At 35.3% G+C, this 27,120-nt stretch overlaps 1 protein-coding gene across 1 annotated transcript in view; it reads right to left on the bottom strand.

The window, feature by feature from the left end:
* The window catches only part of LUZP2 (leucine zipper protein 2), a 429,813-nt gene extending 427,606 nt beyond the window's left edge, over positions 1–2,207 (bottom strand). The window contains exon 1 of the mRNA XM_061203161.1: positions 2,146–2,207. Within this exon, the coding sequence (XP_061059144.1) occupies positions 2,146–2,207 (62 nt within the window). The remainder of the gene's footprint in view (positions 1–2,145) is intronic.
* Positions 2,208–27,120: the final 24,913 nt, after the last annotated feature.

Genomic DNA, 27,120 nt, shown 5'->3' with positions numbered 1-27,120 from the left:
AGGCGTACATTAACCAAATGCGTACAAGAACTCTTAAATATTACAAAGAGAATGGCCTTCTGTTACAGTCCATTGAAACATAAGCTCTTCTTTGCAAAATTACATATTGATAGTACCCAATTCATTGTCAAGTTCTCTCACTGTCACAAGGTAATCTGGGTATCCAGTACAATAAATTGTTACAGAGTAATCACGATAATAAGACATGTCACCGATTAGGAAAAGTTTTGCTTTTTTAAGCCCAGCATGCTTTTTTTGTTGAGTTGGCAAGAGGGAAAATTTAAAGAAGACTTGTCACAGTTTTCACATACAACCAACACTGCAGAAGTTTCATATCTAAAGTAAACTAGGAACGACTAATTCGATTTTTGTTGTGAAAAGTGCATTGACTATTTTTTTTAATTTATCCTTATAAAAATTAACACTTTTATAAGGTGATGGCTCTTTGTTTTTGCAGTATATAACCAACATTAAAACTTTGATTTCTGAGCCACTTATAGTATCCTTAAAAAGCAAGTGGACTTTTGGAACACTAGAGATTCACTGTACTTAAAAATCATTGAGGGCAGGGCTTCCATTGTTTAAATATTTATTATTTTCTGCATATATTGACAGGCATATACTTAAATGCCCCAAACTTTGAGAATTTCCTTTCTCTAGAAGAATTCACAAGTAATTATTAACCACAACACAAGAGTTCAGAGTAAATAGCAAGACACTTCAAAAAATAACAATTATGCATGATGAGCACTGAGTGTAGAGCTAGAAACAAATATTAAAATGGGCTCTGTTATTGGAGCAAGCTGTTATAGTACCGGGAAGCAAAGTGATTTTAAAACCATCTGCAGTTTGTGAACTCAAGTGACAAGCAATCCTTAAAAGAAAATAAAGAATACAGTTCATATTCCATTTTAGTCTGGGAAAGTCACCTGGGCTTTGTTTGCAAGCAAAGACTAAGTTCATCAACTACTGGGGCTAAACCAAACAGTCCTCACACTAGAAGGAAAGTTTGGTTACAAGAGCCTGAAAGAGGGTGTGTCAGTTAGGAATGGAATCAAGAATTCTGTTGCCCTGACTTTTCATACATAATGAGTCTCCTTCATACTTCTCAATTTCAGAATTAGATATAATCCTATTTCCCCTCTTCATTTTCCAACAGACACATAATCAGATAATGTTTCCATTCACATAGATTTGAAAAGATCCTTATCCTGTGTGGGTCATTTTATTTTATAGTAGCCAAGGCAGAGAGGTTGCTGCCAGTATGATGTTCAGGCCATGCAGAATAAACCCTCAGTCCTGGGCAATGAAACAGTCCACCTTTGTGCTGCGCTTGTGGAAGAAGAATGCAAACCCATCACCAACTTTGGGACTTGATCAACAGTGGGGAATCACAAAACTCTTTTCAATCAACGCATTTTAAACCTCCACTAAAAATAGCTCCTCTGTGCTTGGGCTTAAAGTCCCATCTATGGCCAGGGATGGAATACAGTACTTAATTGTTTCTGACTAGGGTCCTTGCATCAGCACTCTGAGAGTGTCTTCTAACTTTTAATCGTCTTGTGTGCTCTTTAATTAGACCTGTTCACAAGACAGCCAAAGGAAAATGCCTACCACTAAGCCTACTCAAGACATTAAAACAGTCTGATTCACAAGTCCAGGAACTTTTGTGCAAGGCTAACCATCTCCCAAGATTTGTCATTCTTCTCTGGTTCCCTGTGCCTTAAAATCAGACACACTTGGGGGAGGAGGTAAGCGCTGTGGCTATTAAGACAGCTCCATTGTATCCAGAGACTGCCTGGTGACATTACTATCCTTGTCTAATTTCCTTTCTTTATTTCGTCTCTTACCGCGTGTTATCTGTTTGCTACTACTAGCGCTGGAGGGAAACATGGCTTTGGAAGGAACACTTGGTCCCCTCACTGGGAGGAATACTGAGGATTGCTTTAAGGGCTAGGATAACTAGAAAAGGGCTCTACTCCCTCAGAAGGATTTCAGAGCCCGAATTATAGAGAGACCCCCCTAACTTAGGCGGGAGATGCAAACAGCTGAACTGTCTGTCCTTGGCCTCCACAGGTGACCTGCGGTTGGACCAACCTACCGGCAACTCCCCTCAGCTCAGGTCACTCACGCTCCTGGACTCACCTGGTGCTGAGGACCAGCGCCGGCAGGAGAGGCAGCAGGTAGTGCGCTGGGCTGAATTTCATGCTTGTCACCTGCCGGGATCCTCCTTTCCTCGCTGCCTGCGCTCTCCCTCCTCCTCCTCCGGGTCCTGTCGCTCCTCAGTGCCCGGCTCTGTCCCCGGCCAGCAATGAACCCTCTCCAGCAGCGGACGGAAGGAAACCGACAAACGGACAGACGCCTCGCGAAGGCAGGCGCTGAGAGTGGGGAGTATCTTCGGGAGTGATGTCACCGGCGAGGCGAGCCCTGCCCGGGATTGTTCGCCGCCGCAGCTCCCGAGACCGGAGGGCGCGTTGTCACTCGCGCTGGAGGCGGCGCGGGGAGAGGGAGGGGGTGCCAGCGATGGACCCGCGCGCTCCGGTCAACGGGCTGCACTCACCCGGCTGCACGCCCGCCTGGGGCTGATCTTTTTATTCCCGCTTCTCCATAGGATGGGGAAGGGCGAGGCGGGGGCCAGGAGAGAAATCTAATCTGCCAGTAACTGAACCAGCGTTCGCGGCAGGACGTGAAACAGAATTCACTGGGAAAGACTATCGGAGGCTAGAGTCATAGGCAGGCGCCCCTCACTTGATTAAACAGTGTTTGTAAAAACGTTGCTCTGGAGAGAATGTTTAAAATATTACTCTAATTAAAAATGCATAATGACTCGTTTGATGCGAATGGAAGGACAGTAGGAACGAGCAGCGTCCAGAAATGCACCCTGAGACCGTATTGCCATTGCACGCTTCTTAGTCCGCAAGCGTGGACTCTTAAAGAGGTTTCCGGACAGTTAAGACGTCTGCTGTTTCTGTGATTTGAAAATTTCTGACCTTCCTATAGTTTCAATTTGTCTGTGTTTGTACCACCAACTGGTAGTGGGGTTGGAGTTCGTGTCCCAGGTTCACTCACCTAAAGGGTGGCTTTTCTTCTGGTGAGGAAACATAACTGAGAAAATCATCAAAATGTTAGTAATTAACTCGGAGTGGTGGTATTGGAAGGCAGAAGATTTTATCCGTCATTTTTTTTCTATAGTTTCCAAATTTTCTATAATGAACATCTGATATTTAGTAAGCTTTATTTTGAAAAATTAATTAGAAAAATGAAATAACAGAACTCTAATACAAAATAACATTTTGCAAAAGTAATCCTAGAAGATAGTGCCAACTTCATCTACTAAGATGTTCAATTCTAGGATCTTTACAACAAGGGTATTCTGGCAGGATAATGTTGTTAAATAAATGTTTGTAAAGCACTACTTCATACATTGTTTCATTTGATTGTTTCAAGAGCCAACCTAGAGAAATATAAATAGTCCCTATCATAGAGATGAGGAAAGATCTCATCAAGATCTGAGCTGTATTATTATTATTTTTTTTCAGCAAAGAACTGTGTTCTTCTAAATCTTAAGCAAACCCTACTGTTGCCTGGAACATCACACCTAGCATAACAAACTCAGTGATTAACACAAAGTTGATGTTCAATAGAGGCTGACATGCACCAGAGACCCTAGAGGGCAAAGGTCAGATGTTCTCCAGGAATTCCTTTCCAGATGGTTCAGCTCATATTCCAGTTTTTTCAGGGGCTAGCCATTTACAGTAAAACTTAGATGAAACTTCCCCTTTAGTCTATTTTTTGAAGACATTACTTGTAGGAAAAATACATTTGTTATAAAGCTTTATTTTAAAGAGGATACTGATTTAAAGAATTAACTGTCTAATTTACCGATCTGTTTTTGCTTTTGCTTCTAATGGGATTGGAGTTAAAACACTCATACAGAACAGATATTACTTTAAAAAGCCCAAGCCAACAAAATAGATGAGTAATAACTTTTGTAAACTGGATACCACCCTCTTGGGCCATAGTAAAATCCACAACAGATATAACTAGGAATACACAAATCAACTCACTTGTGAATTGCATGTCATTTACAAAGAAAAATTGCACTACACTTTCCTAAAACAGGATTCTGACTCCGAAGAAAAATATGTATTTCAGTTTGCTTCTGCTAGAATTATCTAACAATAGATTCTCTGCTCAGTTTAGAAGGTGATCATTTGAGTTGTATACTCAACAAAGACATATGACTACTTACTCTCTGGGGAATAACACTCATATTTGTACAACACATTTCTGTTTAGCTAACAACTTTGAATTTATTGTGTGCTAATCATAGGAATCAAGTGTGGTAGTCATTTCTATTATTCTCCTCTTTTGCGGTTGAGGTGACTGAGTGGTTACATAATTTGCTCAAGGTCCCTCAGTAACTTCTACAGTGGACATGGCATTCAAATTCAGTCTGCATTACTTCAAAACATTTGTTTTCTTGAGAAAAGAGTTTTTAAAAATATGCTTGCATAAGAAAAGATTTTCCCCACCCTAAACTGTATTACTTTAAATTAGATATGCAACATGAACAACAGACTGCTGTAGACTGTCAACCAAGAAAGGGAAGTACCAAAATGAACTTCATTTAGACGGTGTCTCACAGTTATGTTGTGCCACTGCATTGGATATCAATAACAAGCCACAAGGCTTGTTGACCTTTATGCATTTTCTGTAAGCAGAAAAAAAGACATCCAGCTTAGGAGGGCACAGGAGCATCAGGCAAGCACATCTTGCACAGTGAAGCTAAGTGGGATTGTGGAAATTCCTGCAGATTTAGAGGACTGAAGTATTATATTCTGAATTCCAGTATAGATCTGCCTCCCAGCAGAAGACATTTCTTCTTAGGGAACTACAAGAACATGTCTCCATCACCCATGACATTCTGTCCAGACTGTCACAGGAAAACTCAAATCCAGACTTGATTTTATGGCTTCAGAGAGTTGGTATATGAATGTTAAAAACGTAGCAGTGCAGACAGGAGACTCAGCTGAAACTACTTGTCCTATACTAAGTCGCAACACTGAACTCAGCAAAAGTTTTTTGTAGTAACTATACCCAAGTCTGGATAAAGAACATGAAGAAAGCCCATGCAGTTTCACTGAGAGGGTAGTCTCCATAAAATGCTGGAAATGGGAGACACAGAGGCTATTTTTTATAAACAGCTTTACTGTGTACCTTAATTCAGGTACCCAAAACACCATTTCAAAGTATATAATTAAGTGATTTTTAATATATTGCCAAGGTTTTGAAAGCATCACTATTATCTAATTCCAGAACATTTTCATCACCCCCAAAATAAACCCCATACCCACTAGCGGTCACCCACCACTCCCTTCTTTCTCTCTTCTCCCATCCTTGGCAACCACTAATCTAATTACTGTCGCTGATGGATGTGCCTAATTCTTGACATTTTATATAAATTGAATCATACTACATATGGTCTTATGTAACTAATTTCCTTAGTATCGTTTCAAGGTTCATCTATGTTGTAGCATGTATCAGTACTTCTTTCTTTTTTATTGCCGAATAATGCTCCACTGTAGAGATATACCACGTTGTATTTATCCATTCATCAATTGATAGACGTTAGGGTCGTTTCCATGTTTTGCCTATATGCTATGGACATCCATATAAAGTTTCCTTTGTGAACATCTGTTTCCAATTCTCTTGGAATATAACTAGGAGAGGAATTCCTGAGTCATATAATAACACTATGTTTAATTTTTTGAGAAACTGCCAAACTGCTTTCCAAAATAACTGTATCATTGTACATTCCCACAATTAGTACAGGAAGATGTCAATTTCTCTACATCCTTGCCAACACTTGGTATTTTTAATTTACTATTATTATTATTATCATTAATATAGCCATTCTAGTGGGTATTAGTATCTCATTGTGGTTTTGATTTGTGTTTACCTGATGGTTAATCTTACTGAGCATCTTTTCATGTGCTTGTTGGCCATTCATATACAATTTTGGGGGATATGTTTCTTCAAATTCTTTGCCCATTTTGTCATTTATGATTTATTTCTGAATTATAAGAGTTCTTTATACATCCTGGATACAATTTATTTGCTAGATATACAATTTGAAAATGTTTTCTCCCAATCCATGGGTTATCTTTTTATTTTCTTGATGGTGTCATTTTCAGCAAAAAAGCTTTTAATTTTCATGAAGTCCAATTAACATGTTTTTTTCTTTTGTTACTGCGCTCTTGGTATCTGAGAAGGTTTTGCTTCACCCAAGATCATGAAGATTTATGTCTATATTTTCTTCTAAGAGTTTTATTGTTTTATCTTTGATACATTTGGAGTCTGTTTTTGTGTACGGTAAGAGATAGGGGTCCAACTTAATTCTTTGCATGTGGGTATCTAGTTGTCCTAGCATCATTTGTTGAAAAGGTTATTATTTCCCCCATTTAATTGTTCTGCTATTTCTTCTCTCTCAGAGTAATATGTTTTCATCATTTCTGCATTTCCTTTTCTACTTTTATGTTCTAAACTCCAACATCTCCTAGAGTTTCATCCTTGATCCTCCTCTTTTAAAATTCTGTATTTTTCTTTCCATGGTGAACTTATAGTTTTTTGGGTTTTACTATCTATAATATGGTTAATCTCCAGCCTAGATTTCTTCACTGAGCTCTTACATAGATTTCTCTTGGGTACCTCAAAGTCAAACTCAATCACAATGAAATTTTGTTCTTCTTACCGTCTGATCATCTTTCTTTTTATTCCTTTATATGTCCATCAAGTCAGTCACCCAAACCTGGGAATCATCATGACTTTTAGCTCTCACTTCTCCCACATTTGGTCAATCAACAAGTCCTACGGATTTTACTTCCTAAGTATTGTTTTGTAATAATCACCGACCCGTATGTTAAACCTGTCACCAGGGCTTTATCTAGGGTTCATTATCTTTTGTTTCTGAAGTGTGTTCCTTACTCAGAGGTGTATTTTCCTCAAATCCATTCCCCCAGTATAATATACTTAAGCTGTAAATATTTTTATTGCCTTAAAGATCCTAGGGAATTACTCTTAATAATATTTTCAATACACGTCTCTTCCCTGTTCTTTCTTTAACTTCCATGTTCTACTCCTAAGAGAGCAAAGAAGTTTTCCTTGATGTGACTTTAAATTTTTCACATTATTCCTTCTTCCAGAAGTGTTCTATTACTCACCTTACCTGTATAGTCAGCCCTCCGTACCTGTGAGTTCTGAATCTGCAGATTCAACCAACCGTGGATGGGAAATAATTGAAAAAGAAAATTCCAGAAAGTTCCAAAAGCAAAACTTGAATTTGCAGTGCACTGGCAACTATTTACATAGCATTTATATTGTATTTACAACTATTTAGATACCATTTACACTGTATTAGGTATTATAACTAATCTAGAGATGATTTAAAGTATACTGGGGGGGCTTCCCTGGTGGCACAGTGGTTAAGAATCTGCCTGCCAATGCAGGGGACACGGGTTCGAGCCCTGGTCTGGGAAGATCCCACATGCCACGGAGCAACTAAGCCCGTGAGCCACAACTACTGAGCCTGCGCGTCTGGAGCTTGTGCTCCACAACGGGTGAGGCCGCGACAGTAAGAGGCCCGCGCACCACGATGAAGAGTGGCCCCCGCTCGCCGCAACTGGAGAAAGCCCTCGCACAGAAACGAAGACCCAACACAGCCAAAAGTAAATAAATTAATTAATTAAAAAAAGATATTTATAAAGTATACTGGGGAATTTGCATAGGTTATATGCAAATACTATGTCTTTTTATATAAGGGATTTGAGCATGCCAGAATTTTGGTATCCATGGGTGTCCGGGAACCAATTCCCCTCAGAGTTACTGAGGGATGACTATAACTTACTTTAATTATTTAAGCCTTACCAAGGCCAGCACCTCTTTCTAGAATATTGTCCCTAACCCATCTGCCACCACAAACTTGGTAAGTTCTCCCTTTCAAATGTGTTATGGCATGTGACAGATTGCCTTGATATTGAACTTACAATGTTACTTAGTAATAATATATTTCTGTTCCTCACTACGCTATAAATCTATTAAGAATAGGAGAGGGGCATTTCTCATTTTTCTCAGTGCTAAAGAAGGTGAAGATGTTGTAAAATTAAATTTAATTTATGTATTTTCTAAGTCAATCACAAATTTTATTCAGATATTTGTCGACCCAGGGGTTAAAGGCCTAAAAAAAAAAAGATGTTTTAAATGGTTCATTGGAAATACAATATGTTTACAGTTTTCATACTCATTGTTTTATTGTTGCTCATGAAAACTATCCAAAAGAAATTTACTTTACGAAGGCCAATTATACCTTTTTTTAACCAAATACATCATAAGAAACAAAAGAGAAATATAAGGCTAATCCAAGTGTTTGTATTCCATTCAAAAATAAAACAAAATGAAAACAACAAACAAAAGCAAAAGCAAAAAAGACCAAGCCCTATACCCTCTAGTTCTTTTGAGCCAGTCGTATACATTGAATGGCCTTAACCCACTGAGTTCTCCACCTTCTTGATAAATTATCCTGCTGGTTCTCACAAATGGTGAGAAGTCTATGCAAGAGCCCTGGAGTAGGACTTCACCAGGAAGGAAAAGGGACTCAGGGATCTTATCTGTCTTATTTGTTGCCCTGGAAACAATCCTGTGTCCGCTTCTTTGCCAGTACACCATGTGTGCGAGTTACTCTGGGACTAGGTCTACTCACTTGGAGAAAGAGATAAACACAATAATAAAGACAACAGTTGCTCTTTTATCCAAATGCAGGAGATAAATTATAATTCTGCTTTTGGCAGTTATATTGGGAATTCACCAGAGTACTGAAACCTCAATGAATCCTTTTGTAAACCAAGTATTTCGTAATGAGCACAGCAATGCTTTAATGTATAAATTTAAGGCCTTTTTTAAAAAAAAGTATTTTCATATTTTGCAGTATATTTACAAAGGAATCTGGCCTGCTGAACTGATTCATTCACTGGATCAGTTAAATTCCACCTAACTTTTAACGATCAATGGCATCTCTTATATCCTGATTTCCTTTTGCTGCCCGCATTTGGCTGTCTCAGTGAATTTCTCAACACAGATAAATTTAAGACCCAATTCAGTCCCTCTTCTATGACTATCTCTCATTATAGAATCACTGTTAAACCAAGATTTCTAAGGTATGGTTTTTCCATGCTCACTCTATGTAACTTTGGACATATGGTTTTCAAAGCATCCTCTCATCCAACATTATATTTAACTCAAAATATAATTAATGATGAGAATTCTGCTTCCAGGCATGAAGGAATAATTGGTATAAGACTTATCCTCCTACTATAAACAAACATAACATTTGAAAAAAATGAAATGACTATTTCAAGCATCGGGAAATAGGAAGAGCAGAATCATAGCAAGCAAGCCCATGCTCACACCAGCTTTCTCAAGATGAGGATTTTAACTACTATGCCACAGGAAGGTGAAGAACAAGGGAAACAATAGTCCTACTGAGCCTAGTAAGCATAGTAAGCAGAGTTTTGATCTGCTAAAGTGTTTAGGATTTGTGGGAAATCATACCAGAGAAGAAGCAGCTTTGCAAAAACCTCCAACATACTGCATGGGGATTTACTATGGATCCTTGGCTAAGGACTGGGCTTCATGAATGCAGTCCAGACTCTGAAAGGTCAAGTTCTGCTATCCTGCATTTGCAGTGAGTCTGGAATAGAGATATCCAAGTTCTTGAACTACTGTGATATTAGAATTCTTATCCAGCCAGACTGGAAAGCCCTAACAGCACTTTACAAACACACCAAGCATTTAGTTGAAATTCCAGAAAGTCCAGACTTTTGGAGTAAGAGCCATGCCTTGGTATAAAAGATGTATCTTAGAACTAATGTCAAAACTGATAGAGATTCACTGTAAAAAGATTTTTAAAAACCTGACAGTAGTGTAAAGAGCCACCAGTAATTTAACTGTTTAGAGAGGAAAATTCAGCTTCCATTAAAGGAAGATGACACAATCTAGAATCTCTACAGTGTGTTCAGCACAATGCCAAGCGTAGGCCTGAATTACTGGATACATGAAGAGACATGAAAAGGTACTCATATTCAAAAATAACAGTAATTAGTGGAAACAGAACCCAAAGCAACACAGATTTTGAAATTAGGAGACAAGGACTATACAAATTTTAAGTATAAAAAATAAACAATTGAAAATTCTAGAACTGAAAACACGATATATGATATAAAAATGCACAGTTTGAATACTGAAAAATAAAAGGTTAGTAAACTTGAAGACACATAAATAGAAATAATACTATCTGAAGGAGAGAGAAAATAATTGAAGAAATGTATGAACACAGATTTAGGGAACTGTGATATCATATCAAGTTGTCTAATAAACATATGTTGGGAATTCCAGAGAGATAAAAGAAAAAGATTAGAGCACATAAATTATATTTTTAAAATGACCAAAATGCCAAGTATGTTTAAAAAACATACCTTTACATCTTCAAGAAGTTCCACAAAATTTAAGCAGGATAAATCCAAAGAGAACCACACTTAGATATATCATACTCAAATTGCTGAAAAGAAAAGAAAAAGAGAAAATCTTAAACAGGAGCATAATATACAAAGTAATCTCAATACTCATGACAGATTCTCAACAGAAACAATAGGGTGGAGAAGACAGTGGAACAGTATCTATAAAATGCTGTAAAACTGTCAATCTAGAATTTTATATTCAGCAAAAATACCCTTAAAAATTGAGGGCAAAATAAAGACATTTTCAAATAAATAAACCTTGAAGAATTCTTAAAAGAAAATCTGCTCTATCACAGATAACAAAAGACATTGTTCAGGCTGAAGAAAAATGATACAATATGAAAATGCAAATTTATAGAAAAGAATGAAGAGTTCCAAAAATAGTACATATTTAGATGAATACAAAAGGCTGTGGTTTCTCTTAATTTTTTAAAGAAAAAATAAAAACCAGTAACATTACATTCTGTGCCTTGAATATATAAAACTAATATATGGCAAAAATAACATAAAGGATAGATATGGTAAAGGAATTATACAAATGGAAGGATCTTTGTCCTGTTATAGGAAGTTGTAAAACATTAACTTTAGATAAAATATGAAAAATATGAATGCATAATATTCACTAAAGTAACCACAAAACAAAGTACAAATTCATACAGCAAATATTCCAAAGTATAGAAAAAGAACAATGATAAAAAGAAAGATTAATACAGAAGGAAGGAAGCAAGCAAGCAAGAAACAGAGGAACAATAGCTTAGATATGAGAAATAGAAAGCAAATAGTAAAATACTAGACATAAAAAACTATATTAATAATTAAATTAAATTTAAAAAATAACATAAAGGATAGATATGGTAAAGGAATTATACTAATGGAAGGATCTTTGTCCTGTTATAGGAAGTTGTAAGACATTAACTTTAGATAGAATATGAAAAATATGAATGCGTAATATTTACTAAAGTAACCACCAAACAAAGTGCAAATTCATACAGCAAATATTCCAAAGTATAGAAAAGTATAGAAAAAGAACAATGATAAAAAGAAAGATTAATACAAAAGGAGCAAGCAAGAAAGAAACAGAGGAACAACAGCTTAGATATGAGAAATAGAAAGCAAATAGTAAAATACGAGACATAAAAAACTATTAATTATTTTATTTAATTATTAATAATTAAATTAAATTAAATTAAAAATAAGAGATTGTTATATTGGATAAATATACAATTAAAGGTTATCTACAAAATTTTGTTTTAAATATAAAGATAAAAAATAAATAAAAACTGCATAAGAAAGCTTGAGTGGTTAATAATAGAAAAAAATGTTTCATGACATAGAATTTTACTAGAGACAGAGGTATATTTCATGTTGATAAAAAAAGTTAAATCATCAGAAAGATATAATAATTTTAACTGTGTATGTACTTAAAAACAAATTTTTAAAATAAAATATAAGAAGAAAAGGGATTCAAGGGAGAAAAAAAAAGCTACAATTACAGATATTTCAAGAAACCATTCCAATAATCTATGAACAACCATACAAAATATCAGTTAGGATATACAATATTTGATAAATATTATTAACTAAACTTACCTAGTTAACATTTATAGAATGCCTCACCCAAAAAGCAGAAAACACAGTTTTCTAAGTGTACATGGCACATTAACCATGGCAGACAATATGCCAGGCTACAATATAATTCTTTATGCATTTCAAAAAAACTGAAACTTCCAGAACATATACTCAGATCAAACAGAATTAAATTAAAAATTTAATGTCAAAATTTCCAGATATTTTAGGTAACCAATGAATAAAAGAAGAAATAACAGAAAAACTGGAAAAGATTTTGAATCAGATGAAAATGAAAAATACAATATATCAACAGCTGTGTAAAACAATGAAAGCAATGTTTAAAAGATAAATGCTTGTATTAGAAAGATGAAATATTAAAAAAGAGTGATCCAGTTTTCACCATAAGAAGCTATAAAAAGAAGAGCAAATTAAACCCAAATAAATTGCATGGAAGGAAATAATAAAAATTAGAGCAGAAATTAATGATAGAGAAAATAGTTACAATGCATAGTACCAACATCATGAATAAAAGAGATAAGTATTACAGATATTACAGATATTAAATTAATGATAACAGTATATACTTCAATATATTTCACAATTTAGATGAAATGAACAAATTTATGAAAAAACTTACAAAAATGACCCAAGAAGAACTAGAAAATGTAAATAGCCCTACTAAAGTAATTTAATTAATTTATTTAAAGCTTTCCCAAAAGGGATATTCCAGATGGTTTCACTGATTATTTCTATCAAATGTTGAAATGTGAAATAATACTAATCTTAAACAAATTGTTTCAGAAGTTAGAGGAGGATAGGTCTGCTCTGCCTATACTCTATGATAATTTTATGATTATTATTTCTCTGGTAACAAAGCCAAAAAAACTTGTAAGATGTAAATACAATTATAGGCAATTTCTCTTATGAACATGTAATGCAAAATTTTGTAGAAAATATTATAAAACCTAATCCAGCAATATATAAAAAGGACAAAACATTATCATCAGGTGGAGGATTGTGTAGAAATTCAATGTTAGTTTTACATTCAAATTGAAATATTTTTATCACTTTAATGGAAGATAGGAGAAAAATTATATGATCATCTCAATCAATGTAGGATAATTATTACAATTTAACACCCATTCATGAAAATAAATTTCATCAAGCTGGAAATAGATGGGAAACCCTCAACATGATAAAGGATATTTATAAAAGACTTTATTATATTCAGGGCTGGAAAGATTGAGTGCTTTCCTGTAAAAGTGAGAATTAAGCGAGGATATCCTTACACTACCTTAAAGGAGGAAAACATAACTGAATTATTTTATGACTTAGGTTAGTCAAATATTCCTTAGATAGGGTATAAAAGTGAAAACCAGAAGAGAAAATACATTGATAAATTCTACTTCAAATAATGAAATACATTTGATCTTTAAAGAAACCACTAAGAAAATAAATAGGCAAGGCAGAGATTGGGAGAAGAAATGTGCAATATAGTTTTGACAAAGAAATGGTACAAAACTATGTAATGACACTTAAAATGAACAATCAAAAGGCAAACAACACAATAAAGAGGTTGGAAAAAAACCTGAACATGTACTTCACAAAAGAAGACATTAGGGTATCAAGGCCAAGCACACACACATCAGAAAGTGTCCTCGACATCTTTACTCATCAAAGGAATGAAAAATAAAGCAACAATGAGAAACCACCACTAGAAATGAGAAATTCACTGCTGGAATGTCTAAAGCAAAATCTAGTAAAATGAAATATTGGCAAGGATATGGTACAACTTGAACTCATATATTTAAACTATATAAAGTGACATAATCACTTCAGATTGGCCACTTCTTAAAACATATGCATACACTGTGACCCAGCAATTTCAATCCTAGTCATTTATCCAATACATATGATAGCATGCATCTGCAAAATGACTTGTATAACAACATGTATAGCAGCTCTATTAATAACTAGACAAAATTTGTAAACAATTTAAAAAATTGTCAGTACAAGAATGGGTGCAAATTTGGGGTCTATTCATGCAGTTTTAAAAATAAATAAATCACTGTTATAACCAAAGAAGCCATAATAAGTTCATAGTACTTTATTTCATATGAAGTTCAACAATAGGGAAAACTAATCTATGGTAATAAAAATCAGAACAGTGGTTGCCAATGAAGGATGTTTATTGAATGTAATTAAGTACAAGGACATTTTCTTGGTCAATCAAAATGTTTTATATCATGATTAGGGTGTTGGTTACAAAGGTGTTAAATTTTCCAAAGCTCATCCAATTTTTTAAATTTAACAGTTTTATCAGCTTTTTGTGGCATAATCATAAAATTTAACACTTAATACCTATGTATTTCACTTTACCTAAAATTTACTTATAAAATAGGATTAATTATGATAGCCATTTTTACTTGTTAATAAAACACTCGTGAAGACATCATCCACCCATCTATCCATCAGTCCAGCCACCCATATATCCATCCATTCAACCAATATTTATTAAGAGCATCCTAGTCAATTACAGATGATATGAATATTTCAGTGGAGCTGTAATTAATGTAAATATGAAATTACTAAGCAATTGTGTACATGCTCTGAAAGAGCAAGTAAAATTTACTATTCAAGGGTTCTAATTCAGCTTTTGAAGTCAAGGAACCTTCTTAAAGAAGGTAATTAGTTCTCTCCCACATAATACTGGTGTAGATCTCAGGCCACTGAAACGTGGAATAGTAATGGTAAGTCATTTGTGTTTATCCTGTAGCTCCATTAACCCGTGAGATGATGCACCCTGGCCGAAAACTTGAATGCAAACTCGTGAGAAACCATAAGCAGAATTTAGCGGAACCAGTGAGTTAAGCTGCTCTCAGATTCCTTACCAAAAGAAACTGAGATTGTTTTATGGTGCTACACTTTATAGTAATTTCTTATGATCCAAGAGATTATCCAATAGATAATATCAATCTGTGATATGGCCAGAGGTGCGTTTAAAACTTTTATATTATGATTTATTTTGGGTACAGAATTTAACCTATTACTTGCTAGAGTCTACTGAATTTTTAGCATTTTAGAACTGCGAAACACTTTCAAGATCTATTTGTTAATTTTTTTCAAGGATACAATATATGCTTTAACAGAAAGTGCTAACTTCCATAGCCTGTGTTAGTATTTATGAAGTGCTTTTTAAGAATAGGAATTCATGTAATCCTCACTACAATTCTGTGGTGTAGAAATTCTTATCTCCAGTGTATAGACATAAAAGCTGAGCTCAGGAAGTTATACAGCTTGTCCACAATCATACAATTAATAAGAATCAGCACTTGGATCTGAACTCCATTTATCTATTTTAGAGATAAGAAAATTGTGAAATTGTAAATAGGCCAAAGTCACTAATGGCCATGGAGAATGTGAACTCAAGTTTTCTCATTTCCAATCTGGTTTTCTGTTTTTACCTAAAAATAACTTTTGTCTATATCACACTTCCTTCATAAGCAATTAGGTTTTTTGTTTTTTTTTTTTAACCTCATCTGCACTATTGATTAAAAATATAGCATTGTGTAAACCAAGTATACATTTTGGGATCTATACTCATATTTTGATGCTTATTAATTAGATTAATGCTATTCAAACACATTAAGTGCCAAATAATAGAGCTATAGTACCTGTTATAGACAACAAATATACAAGTTCTCTAACTTACTTAAGCTCTCCCATATTTAAATTTTTGCAGTTAAAGATGTTCATACAGTATTCCCCTCACTCTCTCTTTGGTAGAAACTGCCTGTTTCTCAGTTTTATAAAAATGCACTATTTTGGTTTTATTTAAATGCAGCCTCTTTAGGGGAAAATATGATAATTAAAAATCTACAACATTAGAATAGTACTGAAGAAACTATCGATACACGTTACTTTATTTTACCATTTCTAAAAAAGTTATACATTTGCCTTAGTCATTCCTGTTTCTTTTCTATTAAACCCCCAAATTAAACCATACACTTTGCTAGTGATTACAGCATTTATTCCAGAGAGGCACACCAAGAAATATAATCATTCTCAGTCATATTGGCAAAGTCTTGCATTTTACTAAATCAGATATCAAACATGTCTCTGTACATCTGCTGAAATCAAAGCTGAAAATTTCATGTTAAAACACAACTGAAGGTGACCTGAACTTGTATAAAGATTATGCCCACCAAGTATTTGTTGCTGCACTACTTTCTCTGAGTAGGAAATAAGTAAAATTGTATATGATACTTATATTATACACATAATATATATGGTATACATACATATATACTGTATATTGTCTATACACATACATATATAATTATTTCTATACACATACATATAAATAATTGGGATCATGTTCAGTCTTAGTGGATATTTGCTGTTTTTCTTGCTTGCTCTGCTGCCCATTATCATGCTCTATCAGTAAACATTAATTTTCCTTTGGCAAAACACCTCTGTCTTCTCTCAGTTGTGATTTGAATGGGGCTGACACAATGTCTTGGTTCACCTCCAGATATACCTAATCAGCATATTCTACACTCTGGTCACAATATTAGCTTAGGATGGGCTATTGTGCATATAAAGCCACCATGTATATAAATCCATAACACATCAGTTTGCCTCAAACATCACATCAGCCTGTTAAGCCTTTCCAGACCACTTCTGAACTTCCATTTTACTTGACTTTTGTGGCTTCTATGATATTCAAAAGGGATATCTATTGCAAATCCCCTTCTGTTTTCCCAACTCTGTTAGTAACTGGCTATGACAACTTTTTTATGGCAGATATTCATTACATTCACTTTAAACTGCTCTCCAGATTTATTCCCCATACTGTTCCCCTGAACTTCCAGTTGTGTTTTCTTTCTTTTTGTTTTCTGGCTAGAAATATTGAGATTTCTATTATTTTCATGAAATGCTTCATTGCAATTATCTCAGGTACATTTCCTTCAATATATTTTAGCACTTCAGCATCTGAACGTGAAAGTAACTGTAAAGCCCACATAAATACTTAAGTCTGCATTTTCATGATGTCTATGGAAATTCAGCTGTCCACTAAACAACTACATGGATTTATGCTGAGACCTCAGCCATTCACTGCAAAATCAATCAGATTCAAATAGAAAATGTACCTGTTTGAAAGAAACTGCACAAATTTTTGGTTGTGATGGCATAAAAATGTAATTGGATAATAAAACTTGGCCTTTACAATACTCTGAAACTCTCAAAGTATGTAGGAAATAAAAACAAGTAGGACTATTATGGTGGATAGAAAAATGAAACACAAAGAAGTAAGTGACATCTAAGGTCACACTGGATGCTGATAAGGTATCTGGGATTTTGATATAGAAAAAAAGAATATCAGTTTACTGTCCTAATTACCACTATTGCTCTATAATTATTTTTAGTTAAGTACCAGATGTGTTAGGCATTTTGTTAAGGAATGTGAAGAATGTGGCATCTCATATCAGAGATGGAACTTAAACCTTCTTGTTAGTTTTCTTCCTTTCCTGATTTTAATGTGTACTGAGTACCATATAAAAACTTAGAAACAAAGTTGCCTAGTTAGTCTACAGGTCTCTCCTCATCTTCTATTTCTATTTAGGAAATTCTATATTTCTTTCAGCCATGGATTTCAGATTCTTCTAATCATGACATAGGAATTTCTTTTCTCAAGGTGACAATGAAAGCTCTTGGTGCACAATAGAGAGCGCCTAAAGAATCAAGTTAAGGTTCACTGCACAGACAGGCTGCAATAATTTCAGTGTTGTACTGCATAGGGAGGGTTGTGGTGGAGAGATGACTTCCTGCTCTTAGATCATCTTCCTGAATTATATCTCAGGTGTGAAAGGTGATCTGGTCATTTCAGGCAACAAGAAATACAGATTAAGTCATTTATTTGTTAGAGTATAATTGCTTTTATCTAAGTTGATTTGGAGATCTTCATATTATACAGCTCAGAGGGGAAGTGCTGTGTCCTAAGTAGGCATAATTAAAACCAATCTCTCTGAGACAGATGAATATATAAATGAACTACCATTTGCTGAATACATTCTATGTGCCAGACAGTATGTAACATTCTCTATATTTGTTGTCTCACTTAATTTCGTTTAACCTGCCCCCAAGTCAACTTTGAATTGATGTTATATGAGTGAAATTTCCAAGAAATTAAGATACTTGTAAAACTTGGGAATAGGAATTTGAATATAGGTAAGCAGTAAACAATGGTGGTTAAGTGCAAAAAGTGACACTTGTATAGTCTTGGGCAAATATTTTTAACTTCATCAACTGTAAAATGAGAGCAATAATACCAATCACCTCTTAAAGTTGTAAAGATTGGATGAGATGATGCATTTAAGATCTTAGTACAGTACCTGACATAGGTACATGCCTAATGAATATTACTGATTGCAATGAACACTGTGGAGCTTTGCTCAGAACCCTTCTTTAAGGCCCACATATCCAATCTCTCTGCTGGAAATGTCTGTTGCAATGGCTCACAACTGTTTCTTTCAGAGGAAACTGCTCTCTACCACCAAAAACTGCCTTGTCCAAAGTTTTCTTATTCCATGAGCTGCTTTAGGCCAATTATAGGTTCATGTCTGGATATCAAGGCTCAACTTCCTTGCTCAACTTGGGAAAATTCTGAAGGGCCATCTCTTAACAACAAAGCTCCTCAAAGTATCCACTGAAGCTTTAGTGGTATTTCAGGCCACCTTCTTCACTTGTCCAATCTGCTTTCTTCACTTCCTTTCAGGTAAATCTCCTGAGAGTTCTTTCCAGTAGACCTGCACGCAACAGTTTGTCTCAGTCTGTTTCCAGGGAACCAAATCTAAGACACTGATAATGATGATGATAGGGAAGGGTGTATGTGTGATGCAGTGATGGTATCTACCTCTAAAGTTAACTCTACTGATGACTACCTGGGACCTCATGTCCTGCAGCATGGGGGTTAAATAAACAGTATTGGGAAATGCAGCCTGTTACAATCACAGCAGATTATTTAACTTCCTTGAGTCACAGTTTCTAGTTTCTTCACCTGATTTTTTTTTAGACTTAAAAGAGATACAACTTATAAAACATTCTGCATATAGTAAAAACTCAATAAAATTTGTAATCATTATTCTAAGTCTCAATGCTTTCACTTGGAACGTGAGGATCATTACACTTACACTATCTACCTCCTAGGACATCAGGAATATCAAATGATGCAATGAAAGTGACCAAATTGTTACCAGCTATCTCACAAACATAAAACATTTTCCCTATTATTACTGTACCAAAGAGAGAGATGCCAACATAAGATCTAACTTTTTATCTTAGGACGTATCAAATAAGGGTGCAACTCTGCTTCAAGACAATAATTGAGGAAAGGCCTTGGCTGATTATGCAGCAAAAGCACTGAATATAAATTAACCTACACATTTTTTCTTTGTTGTTTATGATGGGTTGGGTCTGTGACCTTGGATAAGTCAAGTAATACATCTGAGTTTCAATTTCAATTTCAGGGACAGGTTGTGTGATAAAGAGATGATGAGATGGTTAATGAGATAGCATTTGTTGAGCCCTTTGAGATTCTTAGATGAAAGATGCCACATGAAGAAAATACACAACCTCCTGTTATGAAGTTGGGGAAAAACAGCATAAAGTGGCTTCTCAGCCAAAACACATGATGATGACAAATAAAATCAAGGTGTTGTGTTAATCCCCCAGACCTTTCTTCATAGTCAGGGAACACAATTCCTGAACTTTTCTAGAAGTTTCAAGGGCAATCTTGACTAAGTCCCTATATAAGCTACAAGTACTTAAAGACAAATTGTAATGATAATAGAGTTTGTAGACTATTTTACAGTTTAAATATAAATAAGTTGGAGTTAAAATCCCAGAATCTGATGCCAACTATGAAACCCTAGCCCTAAAAGATATTAGTTGTGTAGCCTTGAGTAAATTACTCACCCTCTTCTCTTTGCCTTATTTATTTTGTAAGTAACATGGGAATAATAATAGTACATACTTTATAGAGTTGTGAGGATTAAATGCGTAAAGTAATTAAAACAGTATCTCACATATAAGCTTGTTAGCTTGTTATATGTAGTCTAATGGGATCTCAAATTTAACAAAGGTCAAGCAGCACCTTGGGATAAACAGTGCAATATTTTCAAGAGAGATGAGGTGTGAATAATATTGCAACAGTGTCACAATACAGTATTGTGAAACCCAGTATTGGCTTCTCTCAGAAAGAGCCTGCCTAAGTGAGTTCTGAAAGTTATAGTGAAAAGAGGGACCCATGACTTGAACCCAAATAATGCAATCAGGTGGTTGGAACAGGGTCATGGCTTAGAACGGAGACTGTCCTATCACCTGGAGCTATCATTTTTCCTGACATCTGGACCTGTATTTAAGGCCTTCATGTGTTTATGGGGATTTCTGCCTGAAGGTAACTTAAAAATACTACTTAGTTTCTCACAAAACTAGATCTTCTCATTCTAGGCAACATCAGGACTCTTTCTGATATATGTTAGCTATCTCTTTCAAAGGAAATACCTAAATTCCACACAGGAAATTGTCTTAGAAATTGTGATGATGCCAGAAGTAAATGGGAACTATTCCCTAACTCCTTCAGCAAATTAAGTTTTGTTTCTAGAAAAAGCAATAACAGGGAGCCATTATCTTAAGCCTTAGTATTACCCTAATTTATCTTAAATCACTCAGTCACATATATCAAAATGATATTAACACTGGAATACACTAACAAAAGGAAAAAATTAAGAAAACAGTAGGAGTTTATTTATAAACATTTCTTCTAAGAGCAAAGTATAAAGACACTAAATTAGTTCAGTTCTCCTTAGTATAAGAGAGAACATCAGACCACAATATATAGACATCCATTAGATGCCTCTGATGACGGGAATATTTAAAATAATTAATGGGTTTTCATCGGGGTATGGGGGCTGGGGTGTTAGGATAGACCCTGATCTCATTTTAGATCCTCGGTGATGGTTTTCAATAAACTCTTTATTTCTGACCTTCCTTTAGCAGTCACTTGAAATAATGACTCATTATTCTCTAGGATTTAAACTTCTGAAGCTCAAAGATTGCTACTTACATGAGATACATGCTAAGCTACCATAATAAAATGACCACCAAATACAGTGGATTAATATAATAACGTTTTATTTTTCTCTCACACAATTTACAGAGTGAATAATTCAGGGCTGGTGGGCATCTATTCTCAACACATGGATTTCAAGGTTGCTCCAGTAATTATGACTTCCAAAACAGCAGGAAAGATGAAGAAAAGAATCTCTAAGAACCTGACCTTGAAATAGAAACACATCACTTACATTAAATCCCATGGGCTGTACGTAGTCACAAAGCAAGAGAAGTTGGAAAATGCAGTCTCTAGCTGAGTAATCATGCAGCCATTTAAAATTTGACTTTGTGATCATTTGCAAGGAAAAGATTGCATCTAACTGGTTGTTAACTTGGATATAGGGAAAACACAAATTATAGTTAAAGAAAATAATAATGTGCGTAGCAAAAGGATACAATGGTCAATTTTTAATCCTTCTCTTACTTCCCTATCTGCCATGTTTGACCAAAATTACCACTTTTCCTTAATAACTTTTTGCATGGTTTCTGTAACACCAGTGTTTCTTTGGTTCTCATCTGACCTCATTGACCAACCTGTCTCAAATTCTTTGTTGGTTTCTCTTCATATACCCAACCTGTAAATATTATCATGTCCCTGAGCTTACTCTCCAAACTTTCCTTTTGTAAATTTACACTTGATCCCTAGGCGATATTAACGTCATAGATTACATAATGTCTCTAAGTCCATAAGCCAATGACTTTAAATAGATTCTAGGTTGGACCACTCTTCTGCACACAATATATCCTAGAGCCTATTTGACATCCCATTTGGATGTCCAACAGGCATAACAACTAAAATATCTAAAACTGAACTCCTGATGTTTCCATACTCCAAAACTGGAACTCTTACTGGCTTCCTCATCACAGTTCTATGGCATCCCTTCAGCAGGTCAAGAAAAAAATGTTGTCATCATTCTTTATTTCTCTCTTCCTCTCACATATTTCCCCTACATATTCATCATTGTACTCTGCCAACTTTTCCTTCCATCCTCTATTCAACAGCTTCTTATGACCTCCACTATAACCACTTCAAACCAAGCCATCTTCATTTCTCACACTTGGTTATTTTATTTTCTAGTTCTCTTCATAACCACCCATGATCATTTCTCGACACAGAAGCTAAAGTGATCCTTTTAAAATAAATTAAGATTACATCATTCTGCTGATCAGAACCCTCTGGTGCTCAATTCTCACCTCACTCAAAGCAAGAGTCTATCCTGTCCACAATCTGTTCCCTTGCTGTCTTTATGAACTCATCTGTGTCCCTTCCAGCAATGCTGACTTCCTTGCTCTTCATCAAACCTATCAAATGTGATCTAACTTCTGGTTCTTTGAAATTGTTCTTTCCTCTGCCTGCAATCTTTTTTCTCCAGTGAAACCTATAGCTGGATTCTTTACTTCATGCAGACCTTTGTTGAAATCCCACATTAACAGGGAGTCATGCTACTTATTAATTTATTGCCTCTTAACCCCACACCCATCCTTTTATGACCTACTTTTTTTGCTACGGAAGTTGGTTGCTAAAAACTATATTTTTCTTTTGCCAGCTGGCTCTGTGTCAAGTTCTGACAATAGGAGGCACTGGAATAGAAGGCAAGAATAGAGGAAGAAAGGACTACTCTTTCTTTCTTCATATTTCTGTTTTTTTCTACAGTGACAATTTCAGAATAGTCTTTTTAGCATTTCCCGTGGTGGTGGGCTCTTCTTCCCGTTCCTGGATGACCTCAGAAAGTTTCCTCTTTACTGTGGCAGTAGGCAATGTATTTGAGCAGCAGGTAGACCACCTCTTTAGTGGTCTTAATATCAATCTTGTGGGGTCCTTCCTCAAAGTTTCAATTTTTCCTCAGCCCCAGTGGTAGCAGGTGCTTTTTGTAGCAACTCTTGCTACACTTTAGAATTTTCTTTTATCTCTTTCAGTAATTAAGAATATTTACCTAGTTATTCTTTATATTATTTCCTTTTTTTACATAAAGGATGTCATTTGTTTCACTTGACTAGGTCTTGTCTGATACATTTACTCTGATCTATTTTCTGCCATTATTTATCCACATCTCAGCTACTATGTTTTAGTTTTTGAGTTTCTTGATTATATCCCTAAATTAATATATTAACTTTGTAATAGCAGGATCATTGTTTTTTTTGATCATGATTTTATCTCCACTATCTAGAATAATATCTGGTATGGCAATATTTGTTGCTCAATGAAAGTTTGTTGAAATAATGAATTTGTAGAAGGAGAAGTAAAGTATCTTCTATTGTATACAGATGGTTTAGGATGATAGAAGTTCTGTGAAGACAGTTTAAATGTATAGTACTTGTATTATTCACAAGAGTATTTGTGTTTTCCTAATATATACAAATTGCTTCAGTTGTCAGTATAGTTTAGATCTCAATATCTGAAAATTAGTTCAAGCAGTTGATGCTTCTTTGTAACATTCACCGTAGATGAATGTTAAGAGGTCAATTTTGCTCACTAAATACCATCTCTATTTTTATGTTTTTTATTAGTTCCTTGGAATTAAAATATATTTCAATACATCTATAAAAAATCATGTAAATCCCTCTCTAGGAAGACATAATTTATTCCACAAATATTTATTAACTAAAAAAGTAAAAGTTATATACCAGGTACTGCACTAATTTTGGGAAATAGGAGTAAGAAAGGAGGAGGGGAGAAAAAGAGACAGAGGAGGTGAGAGAGTAAGAGAGACCATGGAACTTAAAATCTCTCAGAAAAGACAGACTTCACATAGGCAATAACAAGTTTATCTGGAAACTGTGGTTGGACGGAGATGGAAGTGGGGCTTGTTCCAGGAAGAAGGACATCCACATGCAGCAGAAATAAGAGACAGCATGTTTTGCTGAAGAAATCAAGTAAGTTCAGCTTGGCTAAATCAGAGAGAATCAGAAAAGATAATGGAGAATGATGAGATATGTGACTTAAGAATAAAACAAAAGCCAGATTGCAGAGAACTGCAAACGTCCTCTACTATCTTACCATAATGGAAACCACTGAAAGATGTTAAATGGAAAATACTATGATCAAATTTGGAAAATTACTAGGATTGCCGTGTGGAGTACAGATTGGTGCATAATTAAACTATTTACAGGAGTCAAATATGGAGTCTGTCTGCCAGGGAAAACATCATGGTGGTGTGAAATAGGACAGTGACAGGAGGAATTTAGAGAAGTAAACAGGTGAAAGAGCTATTTAAAATACCAAATGCAAGGCATACCAATTGAATGGAAATGTGGATAAAGGACAGATGAAATCAGTCCTGGATGGGAGAGACAGAGATATCAACCAGCCAACTGTCATAATTAGAAGATATGTAAACCAAAACCAAGTCCATATTAAGTTCATATCAAGTCCATAAGAAGAAATGGAGCCTGGAGCTATGATGAAGGAAAATGGAACTATTTATTCATTAATTTAATCATCCATCAAATATTGATTGGGTGCTTCATTATAGTACTGAGTGGTCATTGTGTTAAGGAAGAGTTAAAAACACTAGGGGGTTGCTTACCATCTTTTTCATCTTTGTCATTACTACAGATCTTTTCCAGAAAAAATCCATCACTTTAGCTTTTTGTGACTTGTGCGTGATATTATCTGTTTCTCCCTTAAAGCCATGTTCCATCCTTTTCCATCATGCTCTGATGAAGAGAAGGCTGATGTTATGTCAGCAGTTTTTCTTGCCCCTTTGCTTCTGGTTGCATTTAACTGGAGGAATAAGAAAGATAACCCAAGTGATAAGAAGAATGTATGAACTTTTTATTCACTGAGTTCCATCTGTGGTATCCTCCGAGTGTTCACTGTGTCCCTGTCCCTCTACCAAAGGCCACACATCCTGTTAGGACTCTTGTCATCCATTGTTCTCTCTGGATTTTTGTAACTGTTTTCTAGCCTGTCCCATCAGACTTGAATTTTTTAAAAAGAGTGATGATTATGAAATTAAACATCCATATATGGGATTATTGCTATTCCTATGTGGTATAAGATACAGCTTTTTCATTCTGTGAGCTGATTAAACAGCAATTTGATTGCAACAACATTTTAAATTTTGTTGCTGGATGGTTGACATGAGTACCTATTATAAAAAGTAAATTAAGTTATAATGAGTAATAGAAATATTTGGTTCTGAAAGTAAATCGAGTTTAGTGGAAGAAAAGAAACACTTCATAAAAAGTAAAACATGGAAAATAAAATTTTACATTTCTTGTTCGGTACTGGCAACTCGTCTCTGAGATGGAAGTCACTGTGCAAGAGATTGATTAAAGAAAATGTTACATTTGTTAAAGGAAAGGGGAGTAAGCCATGTTCGGAAGAGGGAGAACTGGAGCTGTGATGTGGTTCACTGGGACCTTATGAGGAGATTTTTTTTTTTAACTTTTTGTTTTATATTGGAGTATAGTCGATTAACAATGTTGTGATAGTTTCAGGCGTACAGCAAAGGGACACAGCCATACATATGCAAGTATCCATTCTCCCCCAAAACTCCCCTCCCATCCAGGCTGCCACATAACATTGAGCAGAGTTCCCTGTGCTATACAGTAGGCCCTTGTTGGTTATGAATTTTAAATATAGCAGTGTGTACATGTCAATCCCAAACTCCCTATGGGGAGTTCTGAAGCTGGTGTGACCCTTCAAAGCTATTCAGAGTTTTTTCAGTATTGGGTTAAGAGGGTTCGACTTTTATACTCCAAATTCATTCAGTCTGTTGATGTAGACCTAGGGTAGCAAGCTCAATGGGCAAGGAAACTCACTTCAACCCTAAAGGCAGTCCCCAAAGAAGTTGACAACTGAGATCTGTCAGCCAGCAGCTAGGATATTACACCTTCATTCTGGAAGGTGGGTCTTGGCAATGTATCCTATCACCCACCACGTTTCATATTCTACTTCCAAGATACAGTCTTTAAAATTTGTATACTTAATTCCACATGTTATTTTGTCTGTGGTTTTAGTTTTTGAATCACCTGCTTTTTCTTTTAGAAGTCTAGTTCAGTAACATACTTTCCTTTTCTCCATTCCATCCTCCATATTGCTTTATCACATTACCATGCTACCTGTCTTCAGAGCGTGAAATATAATATAAAGCTGGAATTCTGCCTGACATGCTAGATGATTCAGCTAGTTAATCCTGCCTACTTCTCCAGCCTCACGACCTGCGACTTACCAGAATTCCCTACCTCTTACACTTACAGAACCTCTTGTGGATCACCACACACATGCCAAGTCTCACCTTTCTATCTTTACCATTCAGGTTTTTCTGACTGATCACCCTTTCCCCTTTGTGCATCTAATTAAATCTTACATGCATTTTAAGATTATGCTCATGTATTACATAATCCACTATGCTGTTGCTAGTCACCACACCTTGTTCTCCTGCCTCCTTATTATTATTTATTTGTTATTGCTATGTAATGATTTTTGGTTTATGTGTTTGACCCCTTCTCCAGACGATAAACTTTTGTATAAAGGGACAGTTTATTTTATCTCTTTGTCTCAAACATATAGCAAGATGTCTGGCTCCAAACAGCCTTGTAGACACACAATAAATGCATGTGTGTGTGATAACAGTGCAAACCTTATCCGTGTCTTTTATAGTACAAACCTTAAAAGGACAACGAGAAAGAGACAGGCTTTCTCTGACTAGCTTTTTTCCACTAGACATAAGTGCTCAATCAATATGTGAATGGTTAAGAGTACTGATGAAAATGATAATGGCTTGAGGATTTCATGGTCCCTGCCAGCTCTAAAATTCAGTAATTGAATATTTTTATATACCAGTAGGGTTACAGAGAA

This window comes from Eubalaena glacialis, chromosome 10, assembly GCF_028564815.1.
Source record: "Eubalaena glacialis isolate mEubGla1 chromosome 10, mEubGla1.1.hap2.+ XY, whole genome shotgun sequence".
Lineage (NCBI taxonomy): Eukaryota > Metazoa > Chordata > Mammalia > Artiodactyla > Balaenidae > Eubalaena > Eubalaena glacialis.
Note: the sequence above shows the minus strand (reverse complement) of the source record. Positions and strands in the feature narration are given on the sequence as shown.